General features: G+C 43.8%; 2 protein-coding genes across 8 annotated transcripts in view; one reads left to right on the forward strand and one right to left on the reverse strand.

Moving 5' to 3' along the window:
* Positions 1-8098, reverse strand: part of LOC110503795 (protein phosphatase 1L) — a 52671-nt gene extending 44573 nt beyond the window's left edge. The window contains exons 1-2 of one of the 4 annotated variants that reach the window (XM_036961283.1): positions 7037-7355; positions 6162-6317 (exon numbers count right to left, since the gene is read on the reverse strand). In XM_036961283.1, the coding sequence (XP_036817178.1) occupies positions 6162-6206 (45 nt within the window). In that variant the 5' untranslated portion in view covers positions 6207-6317; positions 7037-7355. Of the gene's footprint in view, positions 1-6161; positions 6318-7036 lie in introns of those variants that run through there. The other 3 variants (XM_021582333.2, XM_036961284.1, XM_036961285.1) reach the window with 3 other exon arrangements.
* A 76-nt stretch (positions 8099-8174) lies between these two features.
* Positions 8175-21408, forward strand: nmd3 (NMD3 ribosome export adaptor). Of its 4 annotated transcripts, none has more exons than XM_021582329.2 (17): positions 8175-8565; positions 8695-8836; positions 9381-9453; positions 9593-9727; positions 9904-10000; positions 10112-10192; positions 10709-10837; positions 10939-11029; positions 11545-11623; positions 13370-13466; positions 14284-14401; positions 15779-15924; positions 17078-17190; positions 17337-17409; positions 20249-20355; positions 20542-20612; positions 20751-21408. In XM_021582329.2, the coding sequence occupies exons 3-17, from the start codon at positions 9410-9412 to the stop codon at positions 20882-20884; spliced, it is 1515 nt and encodes a 504-aa protein (XP_021438004.2). In that variant the 5' UTR covers positions 8175-8565; positions 8695-8836; positions 9381-9409; the 3' UTR covers positions 20885-21408. The 4 variants fall into 4 exon arrangements, with proteins under 4 accessions (XP_021438004.2, XP_021438005.2, XP_021438002.2 ...); XM_021582330.2 differs by having other exon boundaries at positions 8187-8256; XM_021582327.2 differs by having other exon boundaries at positions 8188-8446.
* Positions 21409-25713: the final 4305 nt, after the last annotated feature.

Below are 25713 nucleotides of genomic sequence, written 5' to 3' on the forward strand. Positions count from 1 at the left end.
AAGACATATCTGTCCCCCAATTGAAGCTCAACAGAAGTTGGGTGATGCAACAGGACAACGACCCAAAACACAGAAATAAATAAACAGAATGGCTTCAACAGAAGAAAACATGCCTTCTGGAGTGGCCCAGTCAGAGTCCTGAACTCAACCCGATTGAGATGCTGTGACATGACCTCAAGAGAGCAGTTCACACCTAGGGATGGATGCTGAAACCCGGTATTAAAACAGGCCCCGGGGATAAATTATGAAAGACTGTGGTATCGATAAACTCCGACATTATCAGTTTTGCTTTCGATACTGGAGAAAAATAAAAAAAATACATTTCCTATTTATTATTGCTACATAAACATCTTGCACATTTTCATCTCACCAACCGTTTCTAATTTGCAATGAGATTAAGACATTCGTCTATGATGCATTTTCGCCATTCCCAAACCAGAAGAGAGAGCTCTCTCGCACGGAGCCTGTCTCTCACTTTTTAAACATGTTGGCTGGAGTTTTACTGTTCTCTATTACCAGGGAATGAGAGTTGTGACAGGTCGAGTGGGACTCTGGCAAATAGAAAATTTTGTAGATTTGTGAACATATCAAAATACTTAAACTTACATGCAAAATACCTGCTGTTAACTTTTAAATGATTGGAATGAATTATCCAAAGAGAGTAGAGCACGACCCTGCTCTTAAATTAGTGACGACGGCGGCGAGAACTAAAAATTAAAAAGTGTGGTTATACTTCTGAGTCGATGCTGACAATGCTCGTTGCCACAAGTGCAACAAGACTTTTGCTTAAGGCCGAAAACATGAGCAATCTGTCCAAACATCTATCGAAAGTGCATTGTGTACCGGCAGAGAAATGCACAGTTTGACTGCCTAGCTCGTCTTTCATCTCATCTCTCGTTGCCCGATCTGTTAGGTACGTATGCTAGCAGCCTAGATCCCACACACGAAGTTAACTCAATTATGAGAACATGGGTTCATGATCAAAAGGAACCACTAGCCATCTGATTTATTAGCCATGGGTGCATTCAGAAATTCAAATCACCCATTTAAAGATTTTGCTACTTTTTTTGTTAAAGTTGCAGCTACAATGAACCAACCCACTCCTCCCTCTAAATACAGCTGGGCCAAGCCAAAAGCCCCTTCACACTGGCAGCTAGTGGGAGGATGACTGACGAAAGGGTGAATGAGTGACACCTAGCCGTGACCAAGTTCATAGTGAAAGGCCTACACCCCTTTGCAACAGTGGAGTCCAAGGGCTTTAGGTAATAGTCAGTATATATTGACTAGTAATCATTTTTAGGATATAGTTGTATATTTGTCCCATCACTCCACAATACAATATTTCAACACATGAAAACTATTTTACTGTAAGGAGATGAGTAAGGCACTCAACCCCAAATATACCCCTCCCTCCAGGAGTTACCTCAGTGGCACATTCATTCCTACCTGGTATGGTGTAGAAAAAGGCCAATGTGATCACTGAGCTGAAGGACGTGCCAAAGCTGGCCATCACATCAGACAGGTGGACCAGCCGCTGTCAGGACCACTCTCTCACTGTTACAGTGCACTAAACAAGCCGGGGCAGTGTAAAACAGAAGGTCCTCCACACCAGGGCAGTGTACAACAGAAGGTCCTCCAGACCAGGGCAGTGTACAACAGAAGGTCCGCCACACCAGGGCAGTGTACAACAGAAGGTCCTCCAGACCAGGGCAGTGTACAACAGAAGGTCCTCCAGACCAGGGCAGTGTACAATAGAAGGTCCTCCAGACCAGGGCAGTGTACAATAGAAGGTCCTCCAGACCAGGGCAGTGTACAACAGAAGGTCCTCCAGACCAGGGCAGTGTACAACAGAAGGTCCTCCACACCAGGGCAGTGAACAACAGAAGGTCCTCCACACCAGGGCAGTGAACAACAGAAGGTCCTCCACACCAGGGCAGTGAACAACAGAAGGTCCTCCACACCAGGGCAGTGAACAACAGAAGGCTGAGGAAGACAACTGTTGAGGCCAACGTGACAGGAGCAACACCAGGACTGTCAGAGGAGCTGGAGCAGACAGACACAGAGCACCAGCAACAGGAGGAGTCGTCTGAAGGAAATGGAGGAGACAGTCCCTCCATTGTACAAAACAAGGAGTGCCTTAGAGGAGCTGTTCTCAGAGGTTAAGGAGTTGAGGTTGACGATCCAACAGGACACCTCGTCCCTCACCCGCAGCGAGCCTGTTGACCTAGAGGTGGAGCTCTACAAAGGCCTGCCTCCCATCCCGATGGCTGAAGATCCTGTGATGTAGTGGTGGGAGAAGAGAGCCCCTCCTCACAAACATTGCAACAAGCTACCTCTGTGCTCAAGCCTCCTCCACCCCTAGAGAGGGTATTTTCTACTGCAGGGAACACAATAAGCCAGGAGAGGTCCCGACTTCTGCCAGAAGGCAAATATGTTGATCTTTCTCCAGAAGAACTGATAGTCCTTCTGCAGCCTACCTGCAGCCTACCTGCAGCCTACCTGCATGCCCCACCTGTGTTGCTCTATACTACTGCAATTTATTTTGCTGTAAATAATTGTTTATTTTACATTTCAGAAAATAAAGCAATGTTAATTCAGTTCTTAATTTGTTAAATAACCGGTAAGAATACTGTTAAAAGTACCAGATTGATAAGCAGTATTGGTAAGAATAGCAATACCGTTAATCTTAATGATACCCATCCCTATTCACACCAGACATCAAGAATATTGATGAACTGAAACAGTTTTTTAAAGAGGAAAGGTCCAAAATTCCTCCTGACCGTTGTGCAGATCTGATCCGCAAATACAGAAAATGTTTGGTTGAGGTTATTGCTGCCAAAGGAGGGTCAACCAGTAATAAATCCAAGGGTTCACATACTTTTCCCACCTTGCACTGTGAATGTTTACACTGTGTGTTCAATGAAAATGTAGAATTGTTTGCGTGTTATTAGTTTAAGCAGACAGTGTCTACTGTTGTGACTTAGATGAAGATAAGATCAAATTTTATGACCAATTTATGCAGGAATCCAGGTAATTCCAATGGGTTCACATACTTGTTCTTGCCACTGTACTTGCTTAATGGAAAAGAATGTTGGTGGGAAAAACAAATATTACACTCAATGCGAGTTCAATACTGTACGAAACAATTGCCCATGGCAGAAAATACTTAAAATGGCAAATGGGGGAATTCTGACATTTGGGTTCCGTATTTACACTGTTCCACTTGTCAGGTTCCGCTTCTCAAACAATCCGTGACAGTCTTCTGGGGCCAGTTGCACCATCCTGGTCTTAACTCTACGCCCAATCTAGATTGAAGACAACTTTTTTTATGCCCAACTGGTGCAGAATGAGTAAAAGGTCAGAACTGTAGAAAAGCTTCCAGTCCATCTCTACAGGGTGTTTTTCCAACAAAACATCACCTTTCCTGCTCACTGCTCTTTCCATAACATCAACGCAGGCTGAAAAATGTTGAGCATCTGCTTTTGCCAAAAGCAATAAAAAAATATGTCCAGGAATCTGCCTCCAGAATGAAGGGTGGTTTTGAGCAGAACCACCATGAGCGGTGCAGAGTATTTTTGGTCAGCCAGAGTGAAGGGTGTATTCGTTTTGTATATTATTCTCATCAATTCTATTATTTTATGGCTCCTGGAGGAATACATTTCATTTGGATTTTGGGGGTCTGAGGCTTGCGGGGGACAATCGGCAGGAAATGACATCGTCTGGAGCAGGTGTGTGAAGCCCAGATTGGCGTGTTATCGTGAAATGCCACTGCCATCGCTGCTGGTCGTTCACATCATTTAACGTCCCCTGGAAATCCATTACTTTAGATTTGCACGAGGGAACACACCACACACACGAAGTAATCCTCTAGAATGCTGACACTACAATTAGTCATGCTGCTTCTTTCATCTCCAGTGTGAGTGGGCTCAAGAGGGATCCAGGAGGCTGAATATCTAAACCACAAACACACACACACAGAGCCTGACACAAATGCATACACCACTGCAGACACAACTGTCCACAATAACAAATAGACACACTCCTGGAGACCAGCCAACTGAGCCCAGCAGCCCTCCATAACAGGTGAAGAGGGTTTATTCCCATGGGGAGGGAACCATGAGCCTGATGCAGAGAAACACACTGGAGCCATTCTGCACCAGGGCCACAGTATAGAGATGAAGTGAGAGAAAATGGCAGTAGTGAGATGGGAATGAAAGGAATTCAATTGAAAGCTCCTCAAATAGTGCTCCAGTAATCAGACTGCAGTTACTGAGCTGTAATCACACTGACAACCTGAGAGGATAAAAGAGAGAAGAAAATGAAAGAGAGAGAGAGAGAGGGATGAGAATGAAAGCAGGTCAACTATAAAATTCAAGGGTTCAGCTAACTGCAAGGAAAGGGCTTCCCTCTGTAAGAGTCTCTCACGCATGCCCTCGACTCACACCGTCTCAGACACTCACATTCTCTTACACACATACTCTGTCCCTCCCCAGGATTAAAATGCAAACGGTGCCCTTTCCACTAACAGAGGCCTTTATTGTTAGTGCGAAAGGAAGGTGAACTCCGGTGAGGGCCAAGGTAAGAAAGGGAACGAGTAAATTTTTTTAAAGACCCACTTAAAAAAGGTCAGCCTTGTGTTCTTTCCTCTCATCCCTCAACACAATACTTCTCTCCATCTTCTCCTGTTCAGAAACTGCTTACGCACACGCAGCCACACCACTCTCCTCTAAACTGAACTTGAAGAAGGCAGAGTTGGGGGAGTGAGGGAGAGGAAATATCAGCACAAAAGGAAAAAGATGACTTCATTTTCAGAACTGCCTTTCTCCATTGAGCCATTCAGAGAAAAGGAAAGATAACATATTAGGAAAGTAAGGAGTTCTAAATGTCTCCACTTGGTATTCTATTGGGGACATACAGTAATTGTGTAGAGCTTGGAGTAGTAGGACTATTCATCACAGGCTCTTCAGCCAGACCCCCAGGGTAAAATCTAAAAGACCATCGCCCATGTAGAGAGCATCTCTCTCTACAGAATATCAACAAGGGATGAATGTTAGTCAGGTTATTTTTATAGAACAAACAGCCTGGAATGGATAGATTACTTAAACATCATTAATTGCCATCTCCAGACACATCCACATGCATGCATACCAAATAACCAGCAATTAAGGAAAGACATGTTCATTCTTTGCAAGGTATCCTTGTAAGGTATTGCATGTCGTGTGTGTCTAGCTTACTATTCTTCTCCGAGAAGCGATGTATCTTTCTGTGGGTAAATCGGTTCGTTCCAGGCCTGTGTCAGAGCTAGGACAAGGTGTTCTGGCTGGTAACTCTGGCTACCAACCCGCTCACCCACCTCCCACAATCCTACCTCAGCCTTCAACCCCTCTCCTGCCACTAGGGCTTGGCGAATCATGTCAACTTCGTTTTGAGAGAGTGAGAGTGAGAGTGAGAGAGAGGCTATCTGGCCCAAAAGATCGACAAATCATTGACCTGTTTAGAGAGGTAGAGGGAACTAACCAATAGGCTGAGTCCTCCTCCAGGCCTGGTCTACACTGCAGCTCTCTGCTGACGCACCGCCCCCGGCCAGGAATACATAAACAATGACATACTGTAGCAGCAGAACCATTTGAAAAGCTGGTGTCTGGCAACAGTTCCACACACTTCAATAGAGAGTGAAGGAATAAAAACACACAAAATTGTCACCCAAGGCCAAAGCGAGGGGGGCAAAAAATCCCCTCGCCTACATGAGCAAATCTGAAGTGAACACCCTCTTTCTCTGCTCTCCCTCACAGAGCAGAGGATGGCTTTTATAGCTTGGTTTACCATCCTCTAGAAGGAATCTAGGGAAGGACAAATGAAGGCCCAAACTCAAACATGCTGCAGGGACAACCAGACAAATGGCTAGTTTTGATCAAAGGGAAGCAGTGAGCTGCAGCACTAGAGCCCACAGTTTAATCTACCCTGAAAATAATGGTTATCCTCCATCGCTGTCTTTTTTTAGAATGTTATCTTTCAGCCTGGGTCAGGCCAGAATAGTCAACTTCTGTATTAAACAGACTAGAGCAGGCCTGAGCAGTAGAGCTCCTTAGAAAAAAAACTGGCAGCCCATAGACTGGGTCTGGGAGAGAGGCGGTGTGAGGGGGGGGGAGAGAGAGGGGCACCTTGTCAGAAAGAATTTGCCAGTGAGTTTCTTCACGTAGCTCCATGGCATCAGTCAATACTGGGCTGTCAGGCCCGCGTGGCCACAGCTGCAGCCCACGGAGACAAGGTCGCTGTTCAGGCAGGCCTGGCCATCACGATCAATCAGTGTTGTTACCCTGCCAACGATGGAGATAAACCCCCCCAAAAAAAAAATATATATATTTTTAAAAAAATACACACATTTTCACTTCTGGTCAGGTCGAGAAGTAACAAGACCAGTATACCACTTTCTATCTTTTGCATGGAGTATGATCAATACATTGACTGACTATTACACTCTAACACACACACACACACTTTGCCCCTCTATAGGGACATCTGGCTGATGAAAGTAGGAAGTTTATTTCTGTGAGACAAGCTGCTCGATCTGTGCCACTCAATGCTTGTCATGGAGTCAAAGACCTACAGCTGCCAGGGAATTGTCTGTGACCAGAACATGGAGAGGGTGACAGGTGCATGGGTATCAGATGACAAGTTATGGTCATGCACAGGACACCAGTGATTTACTGTATTCAGACCAGAATATGACCCATATCTGAAAGCACCTCTCACTGGGGTTGGAAATGATCAGCTCTCTTGTACAATCCGTTTAGACTTTACCTGCAGCATACTACACAATCTTGTTATGTCTATAAGTATTTTAAACGTGTAAGACCATGAATGATGGTCTCTTATGTTTGGCACAACTTCACAAAGTAAAGTGCTAAAGTGCCTTCTGCATGTCCCTGTGGAGAGGGATTCATTTGATGCATAGCACGTGCATGTGCAAGTGTTGACCAAACCAAAACAATTATAGCCTCTCAACAAATGAAATATATTAGCCCATTTGTCTTACCTCTCCCCCATGTCCATCAAATATCCCAAATATAGAAGGGTGACTCTTGTTCACGATGTCAGTGACGACCTCGAAGCGGTCTTCCATGTGATCTCTCCGGCCTTGGATGGAGTACACCGCCACATTGTTGCTCTTGAACTCCCAGGTTTTGGAGAACTCTGCGTCCAGAACGTCGAGACCACCGAATTTGTCATTCTGCATAATCTCCGCCACTTTCCCCTTGACCATTTTGACAGCATCCCGGCTGGACTTAACGATGGTTTTCACCTCGTCAGTGTGGAAGAAGTAACTCCACAGAGCCAGGCTTATGCATAGGAGGAACAAGGTCTCTGGTCTGAGCAGAAAATAACGCATGATCCGACCCAAAAGAGACAACAGTGTCATCGTATCCTCTATCATTTATACAAACAAGAAATCACTGCAGGTTGTTATTGTTTACCCGCAACTTTCAGTCCATTATTATCGACGCTAGAGTAAATAATCAGCGAAACCAAATTCAAACGTAGTCTACAGCACATCTGGTGTGAAAAGCTGAATTAATTCAAACCAACACTGATAGCTCAATGTAGCAATGCGGCTTGATGTATTGGAGAATCCGTAACGTTAGACACTGCGGGGTGTAAGACTCTGCCTTGGCTGGCTCACTCTAGCATAAAGCCCCATGAACCAGCGATTGTCCCTTGTCCATATGAGGCAGTGAATCACAACCGTTGCAAGGAGGAGAATGGTAGCTATATTAAACCTCAATAGGAGAGACCCCACTTTGAAGTACCTCGTTTAACGCTGACTTGAAAACAAACTGCATGCTCCCTCAACCTTTGGCAGCGAGGTTGCGATTGAGTTGTAAATAGTGCACTCAATTTGAAGCCGAGGAAGTGTTCCTTTTCAGGACCGAACCAATTGGAGCACGTGAGGTGTGCACCATTCAACCTTGTTTAGGATAACATACATCATATTTCTGGAGTGGCAAACTAAATGTCATTTGCAACTTTATACTGGCTGAATAGACCATTTCTAGAATTTGGGTAAATTCGTTTTTGACCTACGTAATTTATTGACGGATGCACGCACCCCCCACAGCGGATTTTTAAAATCTGAGCCCACCTGTTTATATTTGTTACGGCAAGCCCCGAGGATCAGACCAGGGGTTTGTCTACTAAGGGATAGAGCTGTGGTGAAAATTGACTTTTCGGTCGAAGCATGTTAGGAGAATTTACGCAGTAGGTTATGAGAATGAACCTAACAGGTTTTGGGAGAATTGGGTTAAGGTCAGGAAAAGAGTTAGCGTAAACTAAAATGCACGAAAAAAAAATCGACTTTGACGTCAATTGGACAAAAACTGTATCTAGACATGACCCCAGTTCGGTTATAAAACAGATAAGGCAAAGGTTTAGAAACTCTATGGATAAGGTACTTTGTAAAATTCTACTGTGTTTGTTGTTGTTTTTAATATTGGCGATGAAGAAAGATAGAGGAGGAAGGTATAGATATTGATAATGCCTTTGGTTCGATAAATCGATCTTCTTTGGGTAAATTTATTGACTTTATATATTTTTTAAAATACGTATTGCGTTCTTGTCCAATGTATATCAAAATGTGTCAATCATACCGGTAGTGTAGTTTATTCTGTCTGTATTTAATTTGAATGGTTTCTGAAGCTACTGCACTCAGGCAAACGAGAGGGGACTGGGTCCTTTTCTCACCAGAAAGTGGTGTGTCGTCATCACCCTGCTCCTCCTTTCCAGTTTGTGGTGGTGAAACGTGGAGGTCCGCAACGTGGCTTGGAAAAACATTCTGCAAGTACGTGTTGTTTATCAGTTGTCTCATTAAATGGCACGAAGCCCCCCCGAAACCTTTTAACACGGTGCCTCCTATGTAATGACAAAACTGTCACGACCATCGCAAATTAGTCAGAAGGAAAGCTGTTCCCTGTTAGCTAGGCTAATGCTGGCTAGCAAGTAAAGTTACCGGCCTTTTAAATCTGCCCTTTTCTATCTAACGGTTACTGTTTGGTGAAGTTAATCCAATTGTATACATAGCTAACGACAACTGGCAGCAAAAGGTGCTTTGTCAGATGAGTTGTGACATTGTGATAAATGGTTAACTACCTGAGCGATATCATAGAATTGTAGCTAAGTCTGGCTAAGTGTCGTATGGGTAAACATCTTTACCAGTGAAGTTAGTGCACTAGATAACGTTAGCTGGCTACCATGTATTGACCATAATCAATACACATTACCCATGTGGATGTGTTGTATGCTAATAGCATTACGTTTTTGTATATCACCTAAAAAGTAAATATTTATCTGATTCATAACATCAATCTGATCTGTCATTTTTCTAGATCTCACTACAACACCCACACCATTTATAATGGAGTACATGCAAGCTCCTGCTACAAGCAGTCAGGGGAACATGTAAGTAGAATATATGTTCAGCCTCCTAAATGCTACAAATAATTGTCCTTTACCTTCAGTGTGAAGGTGTAGATTCTTAACCTTTTCAAAGGTATCAGCTGGTACACAGTACTAATCAAGGAATGGTTTCTCTCCTTAGCCTGTGCTGCACCTGTGGCATCCCCATCCCCCCAAACCCAGCCAACATGTGTGTGTCTTGCCTCCGGACCACAGTGGACATCTCCGAGGGAATCCCCAAGCAAGTCAATCTGCACTTCTGCAAGCAGTGTGAACGGTACTGCCCAGACCACCATCACAAGCCTGTCAAATTTAGTGCCACAGCTAAGACGTTTAAATCCCAGTCTTGTGCTCTTACTGCCCAAGGTTCATTAGTCAGTAAACTGTGGGATCTTAGCAAGGCTCCAACATTAGTTCAGATGGATTGATTGCGCCTCTTTCTCTTCCATGCAGGTACTTGCAGCCTCCAGCCTCCTGGGTGCAGTGTGCTCTGGAGTCCAGGGAACTGCTCGCCCTCTGCCTTAAAAAACTGAAGGGCAACATGACCAAAGTGAGTATCCCTTCCCTACTCTGCTCTATTTACATTCAAACATACACTTGTTCAACATTTTCAACAGGGCTGTAGCCATTCACCTCAGAAACTCGTGACCTCCCAATCCAGGTGCGTCTGATCGATGCTGGATTCCTGTGGACGGAACCCCACTCCAAGCGGATCAAGTTAAAGGTGACCATACAGAAAGAGGTGAGAGGAGAAATAAGAGGCGTCAGTGTGTGATATTTAATAGAATAGATTAGTGTGGATTAGGAACCTGATTAGGTGGACGTGTCCCACCACTGACTTCCATGTTGTCATTATTTAATCCAGGTGACAGTAAAGGGGTAAAGGGCTGACTTCAGAGCACAGTGATTGGGTGAAGATTAACCAGTGGCTGTCATCTTCACTTCATGACCTTTCAGAGGAATCTGAGCTCCTCAGGGCCCAGGCCTTAGCCTGGAGTGTGGGAGGTTTTGTGTGACCAGTGATCTTGTATCTAGATACCCTTTAGTCACCAGAAATAGCAGCACAAAACCCTGATGAATAAAGTCTGACACATCAGTGTTTCCCAAATGATGGGTGGGTAATGATCCGCTGGTGGGTCACAGCTTTCTAGCCTAGTTCTGTATTTTTTTTAAACAAACAAGTGTTTACCTGGTGTGTCGCATTAGTCGGTCATATAAGAGAATAGTGGTTGATGGTAGTTTGGCCTGTCCTGTCCAGGTGATGAACGGAGCCATCCTGCAGCAGGTGTTTGTGGTGGAGTTTGTCATCCAGGGCCAGATGTGTGACGACTGCCACCGTGTCGAGGCCAAGGACTTCTGGAACTCTGTGGTGCAAGTCAGACAGAAGGTACCACTGATGATTAGAATTATATTATTCATGTTGCTCACCACAACAATCATTTTTAACATGTTGTGTTGGTAACCTAATATTGGGCTGGTCCTTTTTAGACTTCTCACAAAAAGACCTTCTACTACCTGGAGCAGCTGATTCTCAAGCACAAACTCCATCAGAACGCACTCAACATCAAGGAGATCCATGGTGGGTTTGGGATACAATATACTGCTCTAAAGTGGGGTTTCATCCAGGAAGAGACACCAGACCATTGATATTGATGATTTTCTAAAAGCTTTCCTATCCTGGGCTTTAGAACGACATGGCCATGTGTTTATAATCACTGTGGTAGGATCATAGTACTGAGCATTCCATTTACCATGCCAACAATGCTTTGGACTCAGTCCTATTTTCAGTCACACACACTGTGTAGTGAGAGATATTTCAGAAACAGCACCCAGTGTGGTTGGACCAGATTGTAAGGGAAAAGCTGCCCTTTGACAGTTCAATATAAATGACCTCCCTCTAGCCTGAGTTAAAAGCCTTGAGGTTTCAACATGTGGTGGCCATATTTCCCCCCGCGGTGCCCATCTGGGCTATATTACTGAGGCTGGCGTGTTAAGTGTTGGAATGGTGATGACGGCGGTTACGTGTGGTGTGTGTGCCTGTGATTGATCTATCAATTGAAGACTGATTGGTTTTTAATCTTTCTCCTCTCTCAGAGGGTATTGATTTCTACTATGCCACCAAGCAGCATGCTCAGAAGATGGTGGATTTCCTCCAGTGCACAGTCCCCTGCAGGTAGGAACCAGTTCACCAGAGTCCCTCCACTACGTTTAGAGGTTGCCCTGTAGTGACAGAACTGTCTGACCTGAGGTCAGTGTCTAGGGGGTAACATCATCTTACTCCGGATGGCGCCTTCATGGTTATTGTATAATGCCCATGCAATGTTCATTTGGTGTTGAGACATGTTAATGTTGAATTGAACAGTGATGAACTAGACTGCACTAACCACAGTAAGTGCAGTCTGTGTGGCTAGTGCTATGATTATTCAATGTCTATAGACTTATGTTTGGACACACCTACTCATTCCAGGGTTTTTCTTTATTTTTACTGTTCTATATTGTAGAATGATAGTGAAGACATCAACTATGAAATAACATATCATGTAGTAATCAAAAAAGTAATAAACAAATCAAAATATATTTAAGATTCTTCAAAGTAGCCACCCTTTACCTTGATAACAGCTTTGCACACACTTGGCATTCTCACAACCAGCTTCATGAGGTGTAGTCACCTCAAATGCATTTCAATTAACAGGTGTGCCTTGTTAATTTGTGACATGAAGGTCAGTCAATGCGGGAAATGTCAAGAACTTTGAAAGTTTCTTCAAGTGCAGTCGCAAAAACCATCAAGCGCTATGATGAAACTGTCTCTCATGAGGACCGCCACAGGAAAGGAAGACCCAGACTTCTGATGCAGAGGATAAGTTAATTAGTTAACTGCACCTCAGATTGCAGATCAAAAAACTGCTTCACAGAGTTCAAGTAACAGACACATCTGAACATCAACTATTCAGAGGAGACTGTGTGAATCAGGCCTTCATGGTTGAATTGTTGCAAAGAAACCACTGCTAAAGGACACCAATAAGAAGAACAGACTTGCTTGGGCCAAGAGACACGAGCAATGGACATTAGACCGGTGGAAAGCTGTCCTTTGGTCTGGAGTACAAATTTGAGATTTTTGATCCCAACCGCCCTGTCTTTGTGAGATGCGGAGTAGGTGAACAGATGATCTCCGCATGTGTGGTTCCCACAGTGAAGCATTGAGGAGGAGATGGTGTGGTGACAGTGTCAGTTTATTTAGAATTCAAGGCACACTTAACCAGCATGGCTATCACAGCATTCTGCAGTGATACGCCATCCCATCTGGTTTGTGCTTAGTGGGACTATAATTTATTTTTCAATAGGACAATGACTCAACACACCTCCAGGCTGTGTAAAGGCTATTTTACCAAGAACGAGAGTGAGTGGTGGAGTGCTGCGTCAGATGACCTGGCCTCCACCCAATTTAGATTGTTTGGGATGAGTTGGCACTGACTGCAGAGTGAAGGAAAATCAGCCAACAAGTGCTCAGCATATGTGGGAACTCCTTCAGGACTGTTGGAAAAGCATTCCTCATGAAGCTGGTTGAGAGAATCCCGAGAGTGCCTTGATGACAGCATTGCACAAAGGGTGGCTACTTTGAAGAACCTAAAATATATTTTGATTTGTTCAAAACTCTTTTGATTGCAACATTATTCCATGTGTGTTATTTCATAGTTTTGATGTCTTCACTATTATTCTACCATGTAGAAAATAGTAAAAATAAAGAAAAACCCTTGAATGAGTAGGTGTCCAAACTTTCGACTGGTACTGTAAATCATTTTTTTCAATATTTATTTTTAGCTTTGCATGGAGATGCTCGAGAGTGTTGCTTATTTTCTCTCTGACAAGATATATTCTTGTAGTGTTCTTTATGGTTTCTTTGTCACCCTGTCTTGTTTAGGTCCAAGACCTCCCAGCGCCTCATCTCCCACGACATCCACTCAAACACATTCAACTACAAGAGCACCTACTCCATTGAGATTGTTCCTGTTTGCAAGGTATATAGCATTTTCCTCAAAAATATTGAAGGTCAAATGCTCTACATGTATCTCAAGGGGCTGAACATTTAGTTGAATAGGTGAACAGAGTGCACCTTTACTCAAATGCTCAGGTCCAAACAGGCCAGGGCAGACCTATACAGATTCCCCGTTCTTATCATAACAGACACAGCTTCCCTTGGATAGAACTGTAATGTTTTAAAAGATGATTTTGAACTGTCCAATGGAAACTAAATTTGAATCAATCTGGGTGTGTAAGTCTTTACGCAAGTCTTTAAGCAAACGCTTTTGTTGAGTGAAGGTTTCTTGTCAATGCTCTTCTGTTGGATTCATGTAGTAGATTCATCTACTCATAGGTTCTAACATGTAGACTGAGTACACACGTATCGATGCTTGGCTTCTGACCATACATGTGAAGAGTGATTTTAGTTAATATCCAATTCTATCCATGTGTTTTTATGCATTTCTATCCAATGACTGAATGACTTAACATTTTCAAGATCAATGAAATGCGTTCCTAATCAGCATCTTATTTTCTTTTGCATTGTGAGACAAATTGTAATCACGCTGATGAAACAAAGAGAACATAGCCGACCCCTTGTATAACCAAACTGGCAATGACAGCCTCTGTTATTCAGATTGTTCATGAAGGTGTAGCCTATTCCAGAGTTGAATGTTAATCTCTGCTGTACTACAGTTTACTGTGGGTTTCTCTGGGGAATAATCCGGTGGGAAGGTTGGCATTGGGAAGAGGTTTCAAAGTTCCCTCTGACCTGACCTCAGTCTGACCCCTGGTATGTTTCATCTCATTGCCCAGGACAACGTGGTGTGTCTGTCGCCGCGTCTGGCTCAGAGCCTGGGGAACATGGGCCAGGTGTGTGTGTGCGCCCGAGTCACCAGCACCATCCACCTCATTGACCCCAACACCCTGCAGAGTGAGTACAGTAAACACCAGCACCATCCACCTCATTGACCCCAACAACCTGCAGAGGGAGTACAGTAAACACCATCCACCTCATTGACCCCAACACCCTGTAAAGTGAGTACAGTAAACACCAGCACCATCCACCTCATTGACCCCAACAACCTGCAGAGGGAGTACAGTAAACACCATCCACCTCATTGACCCCAACAACCTGCAGAGGGAGTACAGTAAACACCATCCACCTCATTGACCCCAACACCCTGCAGAGTGAGTACAGTACACACCATCCACCTCATTGACCCCAACACCCTGCAGAGTGAGTACAGTAAACACCAGCATCATCCACCTCATTGACCCCAACACCCTGTAAAGTGAGTACAGTAAACACCAGCACCATCCACCTCATTGACCCCAACAACCTGCAGAGGGAGTACAGTAAACACCATTCACCTCATTGACCCCAACAACCTGCAGAGGGAGTACAGTAAACACCATCCACCTCATTGACCCCAACAACCTGCAGAGGGAGTACAGTACACACCATCCACCTCATTGACCCCAACACCCTGCAGAGTGAGTACAGTAAACACCAGCACCATCCACCTCATTGACCCCAACACCCTGTAAAGTGAGTACAGTACACACCAGCACCACCTCTACTGTTGGCCCCTAGCTGCCAGGGGACAGAGGCTGTTTCAACACATGATTTTATGACTACTGAAAAATGTATTTTACAGATATGCTTTGCTTCTTTGATTGATGTATTGCTGATGTGTTGACAAGTCAATGTTTCAAGGCGATTGGATGAGAGTGTGTGCATGAGTTTGTGCTTGTGTGGTAAAGCATCAACAGTTTACCATCTGTTCCAAATGTTTAGCATCAGTTTTTGATTAGACTGATGGAATGTGATTATATTCCACTTGATTTAAGTCTTTTGTACTGAACTGAACCCAGTATCGTTTACAGTGTGTCTGTTCACCACATGCTCATCACCCTCCCTTCACTCTCCACAGCTTCCCTCTGTCTAATCAGGGCATTCCACACATGACACACACACTCATTTGCTGTCACTACTGCCTGTGTGCTGTGTGTGTAAAAAAATAAAAATCCCTCTGTTTAATTTGAATATTTCGAAAGGCAGGGCACATGTTTTTAATTAGTGTTCAAAGAAAGGATATTTTTGCTCCAGTCTCAACCCCAGCCTCTGGGCAGAACAATGATCCATGCGAGCCAAATCACTCGACTGCAAGAGGGAGTGAAGTTCAAATAAATCAATTTATCTTGCGTGTGCACACAAGCATGTGTAAGAAATTTTGGGGTTTTGAGCAGTGAAAATTGAAACTCTGGACTGTCCATAGAGATAAACATCTAATTCTATTTCTCTCAGTCGCTGAGGTGGATGGGGGCACATACTGGCGCAACCCCTTCAACAGCCTCGTTAGCCCACGGCAACTGGAGGAGTTCATCGTCATGGATACTGACATCATCAGGAACCAGAAGCTGGGGGCGGGAGCAGGCATAAGGTCCAATAAGGTAGGAGTTCTGAGGGAAATGGCCAGTGATTTAGAATTGGGCTGTCCCGTCGCTACTGCGCGTTGGGACAGGAACATCCCTGCCAGCCAAACCCTCCCCTAACCCAGATGACGCTGGGCCAATTGTGTGCCGCCCCATGGGTCTCCCGGTCGCGGCCGGCTGCGACAGAGCCTGGACTCGAACCAGGTTCTCTATTAGCACAGCTAGCACTGCGATGCAGTGCCTTTAGACCATTCCGCTACTCAGGAGGCCCACCAATTCTCATACTTTAATAAAAGTATAGATACCTCAATAGAAATTTACTCAAGTGAAAGTCAGCCAGTAAAATACTACTTGAGTAAAAGTCTAAAAGTATTTGGTTTTTAGTATCCTTAATTATCAAAAGTATAAATCACTTAAAATCCCTTATATTAAGCAAAGCAGACAGCACCATTTTCTTGTTTTCAAAATGTACGGATAGCCAGGGGCACACTCCAACACATTATTTACAAAAGATGCATTTGTGTTTAGTTATTCTGCCAAATCAGAGGCAGTAGGGATGACCAGGGATGTTCTCTAGATTAGTGTGTGAATTGGACCATTTTCCTGTACTAAGCATTCAAAACAGGTAATGAGTATTTTTCGGTGTCAGGGAAAATGTATAGAGTAAAAAGTATACTATTTTCTTTAGGAATGTAGTGAAGTAAATGTTGTCAAAAATTTAAATAGTAAAGTACAGATACCCCAAAAGGCGACTTAATTAGTACTTTAAAGTATTTTTACTCAAGTACTTTACACCACTGTGTGTATTCATGCGTGCAACTTCCCACTTGACTGCGGGGCTTTGATGTGTTTGTGGCTTTAATGACAGTGTTTTGAAACAGATTGAGTTATGGGGATCATTTCTCTTTTCTTGGAAGAAATGTCAATGGGTAACCATTACATTATTCCTGAAGCAGCACATCAGATAAGAGAGAAACCCTCCACAATAAATGGAAGTGTTTCTGTAAAATGAAACAGGAAATGGGTTTGCTACGGTACGATAATGTCCCCTCCCCCATCTAAGGGTGTTGGACAACGAAACACCCTTCATCCGTTTAGTGTAAAGAAATAGAAGTAATGGTGGTGCTAGTGTAAATCTTGTGTGTATGTGTTCTGATTTGTGTGTTTCCAGCACACCCTGGCTGAGGTGTGGGTGCAGAAGACCTCAGAGATGGACACGGCTCAGCAGTACCACTGTCGCACCCACCTGGGCCACCTGCTCAACATAGGAGACCTGGTTCAGGGGTAGGTGACTGTCATGGGCTGCTATACAGCTACTAAACTCTTAAATGTTCATCTAACTTCTTGCTGTATAAGAGAATCAAAACAATACCTTACTCTTTTGATTGTGAAGTTAGAGAAAATATGATTTCACTTTTGTTTCACTCTAGCTTTGACTTTGCCAATTCCAACGTTAATGATGAGTTTCTGAACAAGATGAGCCCGAGTCATATTCCTGACGTGGTAAGAACCAGTACATACTACTGTGTGGACACACTCATGTATCCTTCAAAACAGGGATCTCCAACAGGTAGACTGTAGCTCGCAGCCCACATATGAGTAGCTGCCAATCAATTCTGAAAGTACATTCAGTTTTCCATCACAAACTGTCATAAACATAAAGCTCCCAGCTACTATTCAATCAGTCACATTGCCATTTTCCCACCCCTGGTTAGCCACTATTGGCTTAAAAAGCCTAAAGTAATATAACATCTACATATTCATTTCCAGCAATGTTGCCCCTGTCTGTGTTTTGTACGTGCATTTGTCTTACTCCGTATGTAGCCATTTAGCGACGCTAATGATAAAGTTTTTTTTTCAATTGGTTTGTGTGTTTGAGGTTCAACCCCACATAATGTACATTGTGCACATTTTAATGCAGTAGGGTGGACAGACTTCCCCAAAAACGTTCTCTATTAAATGTTAACCTCAAAGTAAGCTTACCTGTCAGAACTATAAATCATGATTATTTGTTTGAATTGGGTGGCCATTGTTTTTCAAACTCTGCCATGGCATGTGCTTCAGCAGTAGGCCTATCAGCAGAAACATCGCTAGACCGACACATTCCACTCTTGCCTGATGCTCAGTTAAAGGGGAATTACACACTTTTTCCAGACATCATAAATGTTGTTCGGATGTGATTTAAACATGGACATATTTGTAATATTGAGAGTGGAAAACATAAAAAATATCCAAAACCAGGAAAAATACAATTCTGGAAAATATCAAATATAATTTTATGGGGCCTGTCATGCCAAATACTGTTTATCAACCATTATTTGACCAGGTATGTTGACAGAAAACAGATATCTTGTACACCAAGGACCCTGGTGTATATTTATATATATTGATATACAGTGCCTTGCGAAAGTATTCGGCCCCCTTGAACTTTGCGACCTTTTGCCACATTTCAGGCTTCAAACATAAAGATATAAAACTGTATTTGTTTTTGAAGAATCAACAAGTGGGACACAATCATGAAGTGGAACGACATTTATTGGATATTTCAAACTTTTTTAACAAATCAAAAACTGAAAAATTGGGCGTGCAAAATTATTCAGCCCCTTTACTTTCAGTGCAGCAAACTCTCTCCAGAAGTTCAGTGAGGATCTCTGAATGATCCAATGTTAACCTAAATGACTAATGATGATAAATACAATCCACCTGTGTGTAATCAAGTCTCCGTATAAATGCACCTGCACTGTGATAGTCTCAGAGGTCCGTTAAAAGCGCAGAGAGCATCATGAAGAATAAGGAACACACCAGGCAGGTCCGAGATACTGTTGTGAAGAAGTTTAAAGCCGGATTTGGATACAAAAAGATTTCCCAAGCTTTAAACATCTCAAGGAGCACTGTGCAAGCGATAATATTGAAATGGAAGGAGTATCAGACCACTGCAAATCTACCAAGACCTGGCCGTCCCTCTAAACTTTCAGCTCATACAAGGAGAAGACTGATCAGAGATGCAGCCAAAAGACCCATGATCACTCTGGATGAACTGCAGAGATCTACAGCTGAGGTGGGAGACTCTGTCCATAGGACAACAATCAGTCGTATATTGCACAAATCTGGCCTTTATGGAAGAGTGGCAAGAAGAAAGCCATTTCTTAAAGATATCCATAAAAAGTGTTGTTTAAAGTTTGCCACAAGCCACCTGGGAGACACACCAAACATGTGGAAGAAGGTGCTCTGGTCAGATGAAACTTTTTGGCAACAATGCAAAATGTTATGTTTGGCGTAAAAGCAACACAGCTGAACACACCATCCCCACTGTCAAACATGGTGGTGGCAGCATCATGGTTTGGGCCTGCTTTTCTTCAGCAGGGACAGGGAAGATGGTTAAAATTGATGGGAAGATGGATGGAGCCAAATACAGGACCATTCTGGAAGAAAACCTGATGGAGTCTGCAAAAGACCTGAGACTGGGACGGAGATTTGTCTTCCAACAAGACAATGATCCAAAACATAAAGCAAAATCTACAATGGAATGGTTCAAAAATAAACATATCCAGGTGTTAGAATGGCCAAGTCAAAGTCCAGACCTGAATCCAATCGAGAATCTGTGGAAAGAACTGAAAACTGCTGTTCACAAATGCTCTCCATCCAACCTCACTGAGCTCGAGCTGTGTTGCAAGGAGGAATGGGAAAAAATTTCAGTCTCTCGATGTGCAAAACTGATAGAGACATACCCCAAGCGACTTACAGCTGTAATCGCAGCAAAAGGTGGTGCTACAAAATATTAACTTAAGGGGGCTGAATAATTTTGCACGCCCGATTTTTCAGTTTTTGATTTGTTAAAAAAGTTTGAAATATCCAATAAATGTCGTTCCACTTCATGATTGTGTCCCACTTGTTGTTGATTCTTCACAAAAAAATAGTTTTATATCTTTATGTTTGAAGCCTGAAATGTGGCAAAAGGTCGGAAAGTTCAAGGGGGCCGAATACTTTCGCAAGGCACTATATATATATATATATATATGTATGTATGTATGTATGTAGCTCAAGATTGGAGAACCCTGCTCAAACCCAGACCTCTTTTACCATGTACTGTCTGTATAAGATCACATTGCCCCCTGGTGGACATTGTGGTATTGGTTTGATTTTGTTTGCTGCGTTGAGTTGAAATGTCAATTCTTTAATGGGAAAATTGGCCACCTGACCACGTACTGTTCACTTCATTTTGAAATGAGAGCTCAACTGCATACCTGTCAGCACATGACTGCAAAGGACATAATACATCATAACAAAACTAAATAAATGCATGTATTGAAGCCATTTGGGCATGTTTGTTGTGGACTTGCAGGTGCTAATCAAGAAGAGCTACAACCGCAGCAAGAGGGTGAAGCGCAGGAACTGGAAGCTGAAGGAGATGGACAAAGATAGAGAGGGCATGGCGCCTGAAGATGAGAGGTAAGGAGGAGAGGAAGAGCTGATGAGAGAGGAGGAATGTAGAGGGGTAGAAGCAGGAAAGGATGAGGAGAGAGAAAGTGAAGGATGGATATGCTCTATATCCAGGTGATGACTTTGTAAGTTGTGAAAGGTGTCTGTCTACAACATTGGCGGTGATTTATTTGTTCTCCTCTCTTCCTGTTTCAGACAATACCAGGACTTCCTAGAGGACCTGGAGGAGGATGAAGCCCTGAGAAAGAACGTCAACATCTTCCGAGGTGAGTGGGACCGCAGCTTTCTGCTGGTCTTTATAGTTCTTCTTGCAAGAATCTGGATGTTTTCCTCAATTGTCACCCATAGCTTTCTATTGATCTATTTTAGCTGTAGCCTCATGATGAAGTTGTTTTATATCGCAGATGCGTCTAAGATCCCAGTGGAGAGTGATACGGATGACGAGGGCGCCCCTCGGATCTCTCTGATGGAGATGCTGGAGGACCTCAGCCTGACAGATGCCACCGGGGGAGAGGGAGCCGACATGCTGACCGAATAGACCAATCACCAGCATGCTTACATCCACATAATGACTGTTCAGACCAATCAGGGTCTTAACAACATCAACATGATGTTTGACTAGACAAATGGGCTCCCGAGTGGAGCAGAGGTATAAGGCACTGCATCTCAGTGCAGTGTTTGAATCCAAGCTGTATCACAACTGGTCGTGATTTGGAGTCCTATAGGGCGGCGCACAATTGGCCCTGCGTCATCCGGGTTTGGCCGTCATTGTAAATAAGAATTTGTTCTTAACTGACTTGCCTAGTTAAAGGTTCAATAAAAATCCTACTAATAACATGAGTGATTAGTAGTCCAATAAGAATGGCAATGCCATGCGCTGTCAGCTACCATTGCTTACAGTCTCCCCCCAACAGCAGCCACTCAGAATGTAGCAGAAGGGTCACTTCTGAGGATGCTGAATTATTGAGTGGATCCTGCCCTTTGTGTGACCCTTCCCTGTCTCCATATTAGAGGCAGTGGCTTGTGGTGATGTACACCAAATAAAATATAACCTGGTTACAATATGACTTTTTCATTCAGAGATGCACAGTATCCATTAAGGAAGTGGCGATGATGTTACTGAACTATAAGCATGGACCTCACTCTCAATATGGTACCTAACACTTAAAAGCAGAGACTGGCCACATGAGAACCCTGTGGTAGAATGTACCAGTTGGGAATGCATGGGCACCTTCTATGAGTAGCTAGTTCTATGTGTAGATATCCCAGGGTATACGTGTATGCATTCTGGCTTGGGTATGCTTATGCTTGTAATAGGCTGCAGACTGGCATCTAGATTCTCTACCTAACAAAACCAGCCCCACTCACATGCAGAGCCATTGCCTTGTGAAATTGGTTCCCCATCATCAAGCTGAAATGAGTTTGCTAAACTTCAGAAATGAATCAATTCAAAAATCATTTGGGACTCGGACTGTGGGCACATGTCCCCTACTATTAGCCTTATCCAATGACAGCTGCTCTATTGTTGCCGGGTAGACATTGTAATTATAGTAGGGGCTGAAGGGGAGAGGTTGGTGCAGGGGGAGGTTGAGTGCTTCTGAGGAGACTTTATCTTGGGGGCTTAGATATTTTAGGGGAGAGAGAGGTGTGTTATGTGCCACTTCACAGTCTTGCTTGAAGAGGGAGGAGGTGGGATCTTGTTTTTTGGCAACTTAAACAGGTTGTTAGGGGTAACCAGATCCTTGGGAAAGTAACTTTAGATTCCTTCGAGTCAGAGGAGGACAATAAGGTAGAGTGAGGGGTTCTCTACCTTCCCTCCCACTCTCTCCCCCTGACTCCCTTTTCTCACCCACCTCCCCTCCACACACCTACAGTATATGCTGTCTCTGTCGACCTGTTCTTGTCATCCACTTCCCCTCCACACCTACGGTATATGCTGTCTCTGTCGACCTGTTCTTGTCATCCACTTCCCCTCCACACCTACGGTATATGCTGTCTCTGTCGACCTGTTCTTGTCATCCACTTACCCTCCACACCTACGGTATATGCTGTCTCTGTCGACCTGTTCTTGTCATCCACTTCCCCTCCACACCTACGGTATATGCTGTCTCTGTCGACCTGTTTTTGTCATCCACTTCCCCTCCACACCTACGGTATATGCTGTCTCTGTCGACTTGTTCTTGTCATCCACTTCCCCTCCACACCTACGGTATATGCTGTCTGTCGACCTGTTCTTGTCATCCACTTCCCCTCCACACCTACGGTATATGCTGTCTCTGTCGACCTGTTCTTGTCATCCACTTCCCCTCCACACCTACGGTATATGCTGTCTCTGTCGACCTGTTCTTGTCATCCACTCACCTCATTTTATCATCCCCTTTTTTTCTGACCCCGTATGTCCACTCTTCCAAGAATACTATTGAAGGATCATTGGGCTACCTGACTGTTCAGCGGTTCAGGGTCCCAGACAATGACATGCTCCTTCATGTGGTGAGTTTGGCTTCCAGACTTCCACCCTGTGCAGAGTCTGTATGCTTGTATGCTGTTCAGTCAACTTGACAGAGCGGCTCAGCCATGTCTTTACGCATCAATAATGTAAGCAGCTGAGAAGTTGTAAAAACACATTTTATTCCCATAGACACAATGAAAGAGAGTACTGGGATATCAATGTGCTGAAAATATATCTTCATTTGATTTATAAAAGAATAAAGGCTATCAGCTAAATAGGCTATCCATTCACTCAACATTTTGGAGCAATCTCAGTCATTTTGCCAGTGTCTGTGCGCGTGGGCAGTGCTATTGAGGCCATCTCCATTTTGAAGTAGTCCATTTTCTTCTACTACGAGTTCTCAAACAAACTGGAAGGGTGCATACTGCTACCTGGAGAGTGTTGTTTGAACAGGTATGAAGCCATGGTTGGCTATTTACTGACACCTGCAGTTATGGAATGTTTGCTCACAAGTATAAACAATTATATGATTCTTCCTTAACCCATAGGAAGTTCCTCTCAGTTGATTACTTCAAAATGGGCGCTGCCCATGCTAAAACAGGCTTTTGGACACGAGTCCTGTATCTCTATGAGGATGCCATTCATAAGTTGCGCGGACACGCGCCTCAGGTGTCTCCTATACAATAAAGCAGGACAGAGTTTTGATGACTATTCCACTGACTAAATGACTAAGGATTAGTCGTATTTGTGAATAATCGTGCCTCATTTATAGTTTGAAGACACGTGCGCCGAACGCTCTGTCCTTAAAAACCCATACCCAACTCCACGTGAACGCCGGGTGAGTGTAAAGAGTAGTGGGTGTGGTGTAGACTGTATGACCTGCTACGGGTAGTCTATATTTGTGAACTGGTAGTGCAGTTCACACCACAGTAGTGGGACACAGGCCATTCTCTCTGAACCGGGGGAGCACGGGCAGCAGCATGTTATCAGACAGGTAAGCTCACTTTTATATGATCCTTATTGTTTTTTGTTGTCCTACAGATTATTATTGTGTCATATAGGCATGTAGGCTAGCATGTCGACTACCTTAATGTGAGAAGGCTTATTCAGTTGTTACAATGTCTCTACGGCATTAGTTTAGCCATACTTATTTGTGTGACAGGATAGGACCCGGAAAACAAGCAAACATGCTTGTTACATTATATTTCAGGTTTATTTATTGACATGCCACAGTGTGTCGTTAACTATTTGGTCCATAACTGTTTATTAATGAGTAGGCTATTACTCTGGTGAAGAAGTGTGCACTGGTGTCAGTTGAGTTTACCTGACACCTGTCAACGCACACTGAGGCACTGACTCTGTGAGACAGAGGCTTTCCTATTATGCCCTTAGATACTTAATGTCAACTACCCTGTGTGGAAGTAGAGTAAATGTCTGTTCCTTTCCACCATCTGTACGGTGGTGGACATTTTGACAGCATTGACAATAAAAAGGTGCCATGTGTGCTGTTTGAGTGGGATACTATGTGTGAATGTACTGTTCATGCATGCGTGTATGCAGATTCATTTACCTTAGCTCTCAGGAGCTAATTTCTGCAGTGCCTCCCCACCTGAGAGACCCCAGTGCCCCCCAGGGGCCATGGGCTGTGATTGATCCCGGACCTTCTCATTAATAAACACAGACCCACATGTAATGTGTTTTCTAACACCATTTTCCATTGTTTCCTCCCCCAAGGACATAGTAGGTCTGTAAGACATGGGTAAGTACATAGTAGCAGGTGCACTGAAAGCTGAAGACGACTAGGGTTTAAAATGAGACTACGACAAAAACTTGAGGTTATACCACTGAACTACTTTTTTCCCCCCACAAAACACCCACACACATGGTAAGTTCATCTTTCACCTACTAAGTGGTTTCCCTTTTACAATTGGTGTTTCCTCCTGGGAAAATAGGTTTAATTCTATCAGGTAGTGCAGGTGAAGCGACTAACTGTATATCTTTCCACATGATTGATGTTGTGTCGTCTGTCTTGTGTATTTGTTTGTGTGTTTATGCCCATTATGTGTCCCCTGCTGCCATTATCACTGCCATCCTCCTTTCTCTCTTCTGTCTCCTATCTCTTCCTATCACTCCCCCTTTCCTCTCTATCTTTCTCTCTGTTCCTTTCTCAGCCCCCCCCCCCCCCCCCCCCCCCCCCTCCTCACCCTGACCACTGGAGCAGCATGAGGATGGATTTTAAATACCCAAATGAGTACCTGGGCTGGCTGTACTACCAGTACCTGCTCATCACAGGCATATATGTGCTTGAGCCCTGGGAGCAGTCCATCTTCAACTCTGTCCTCTTCTCCTCCATGGCCATGGTTATCTACACCCCCTACGTCTTTGTGCCTGTCCACGTGCGTCTGGCAATCAAGTTATTCTGCGGGGAACAGCCAGAGACATGCGTGTATGCAGATTCTCATAAACTAAGCAGTGGATGGATAGATGGATGGATAGCGGGAGGGAGGGAGATTGGGAATGAGAAGCCCTTACCCACACACAGTCACCCACGACTCTCCCGAACCACAATACTCTACTACCTACTCAGCAAAAGAAGTCTGAGTTTAGGATGTTTCCGTGAAATATTCTGGCAGTATACCTCCCATTACCCACGGTATTATACTGTACATCACTGTACACTACTTTCACACCTTTGCTGTAAAACGCCTTGTTTGTTCTTGTTTTTTTTAAATCATTTTATAACATGCCATGGGCCTGATTTATAAAAATGCTTTTAGATTTATACTTGACCTTAGTCGTAAAATAATTTCCGACGGTGTGCTTACGTTCGATTCATAAAATAATAAAAAAACTTGCTTACGCAGGTTCTAAGAAGCCCATTTGTAATTTACGCACCTGTGATCTATAAATCTCAAATT

This window comes from Oncorhynchus mykiss, chromosome 24 (assembly GCF_013265735.2).
Source record: "Oncorhynchus mykiss isolate Arlee chromosome 24, USDA_OmykA_1.1, whole genome shotgun sequence".
NCBI classification, from domain to species: Eukaryota; Metazoa; Chordata; class Actinopteri; order Salmoniformes; family Salmonidae; genus Oncorhynchus; species Oncorhynchus mykiss.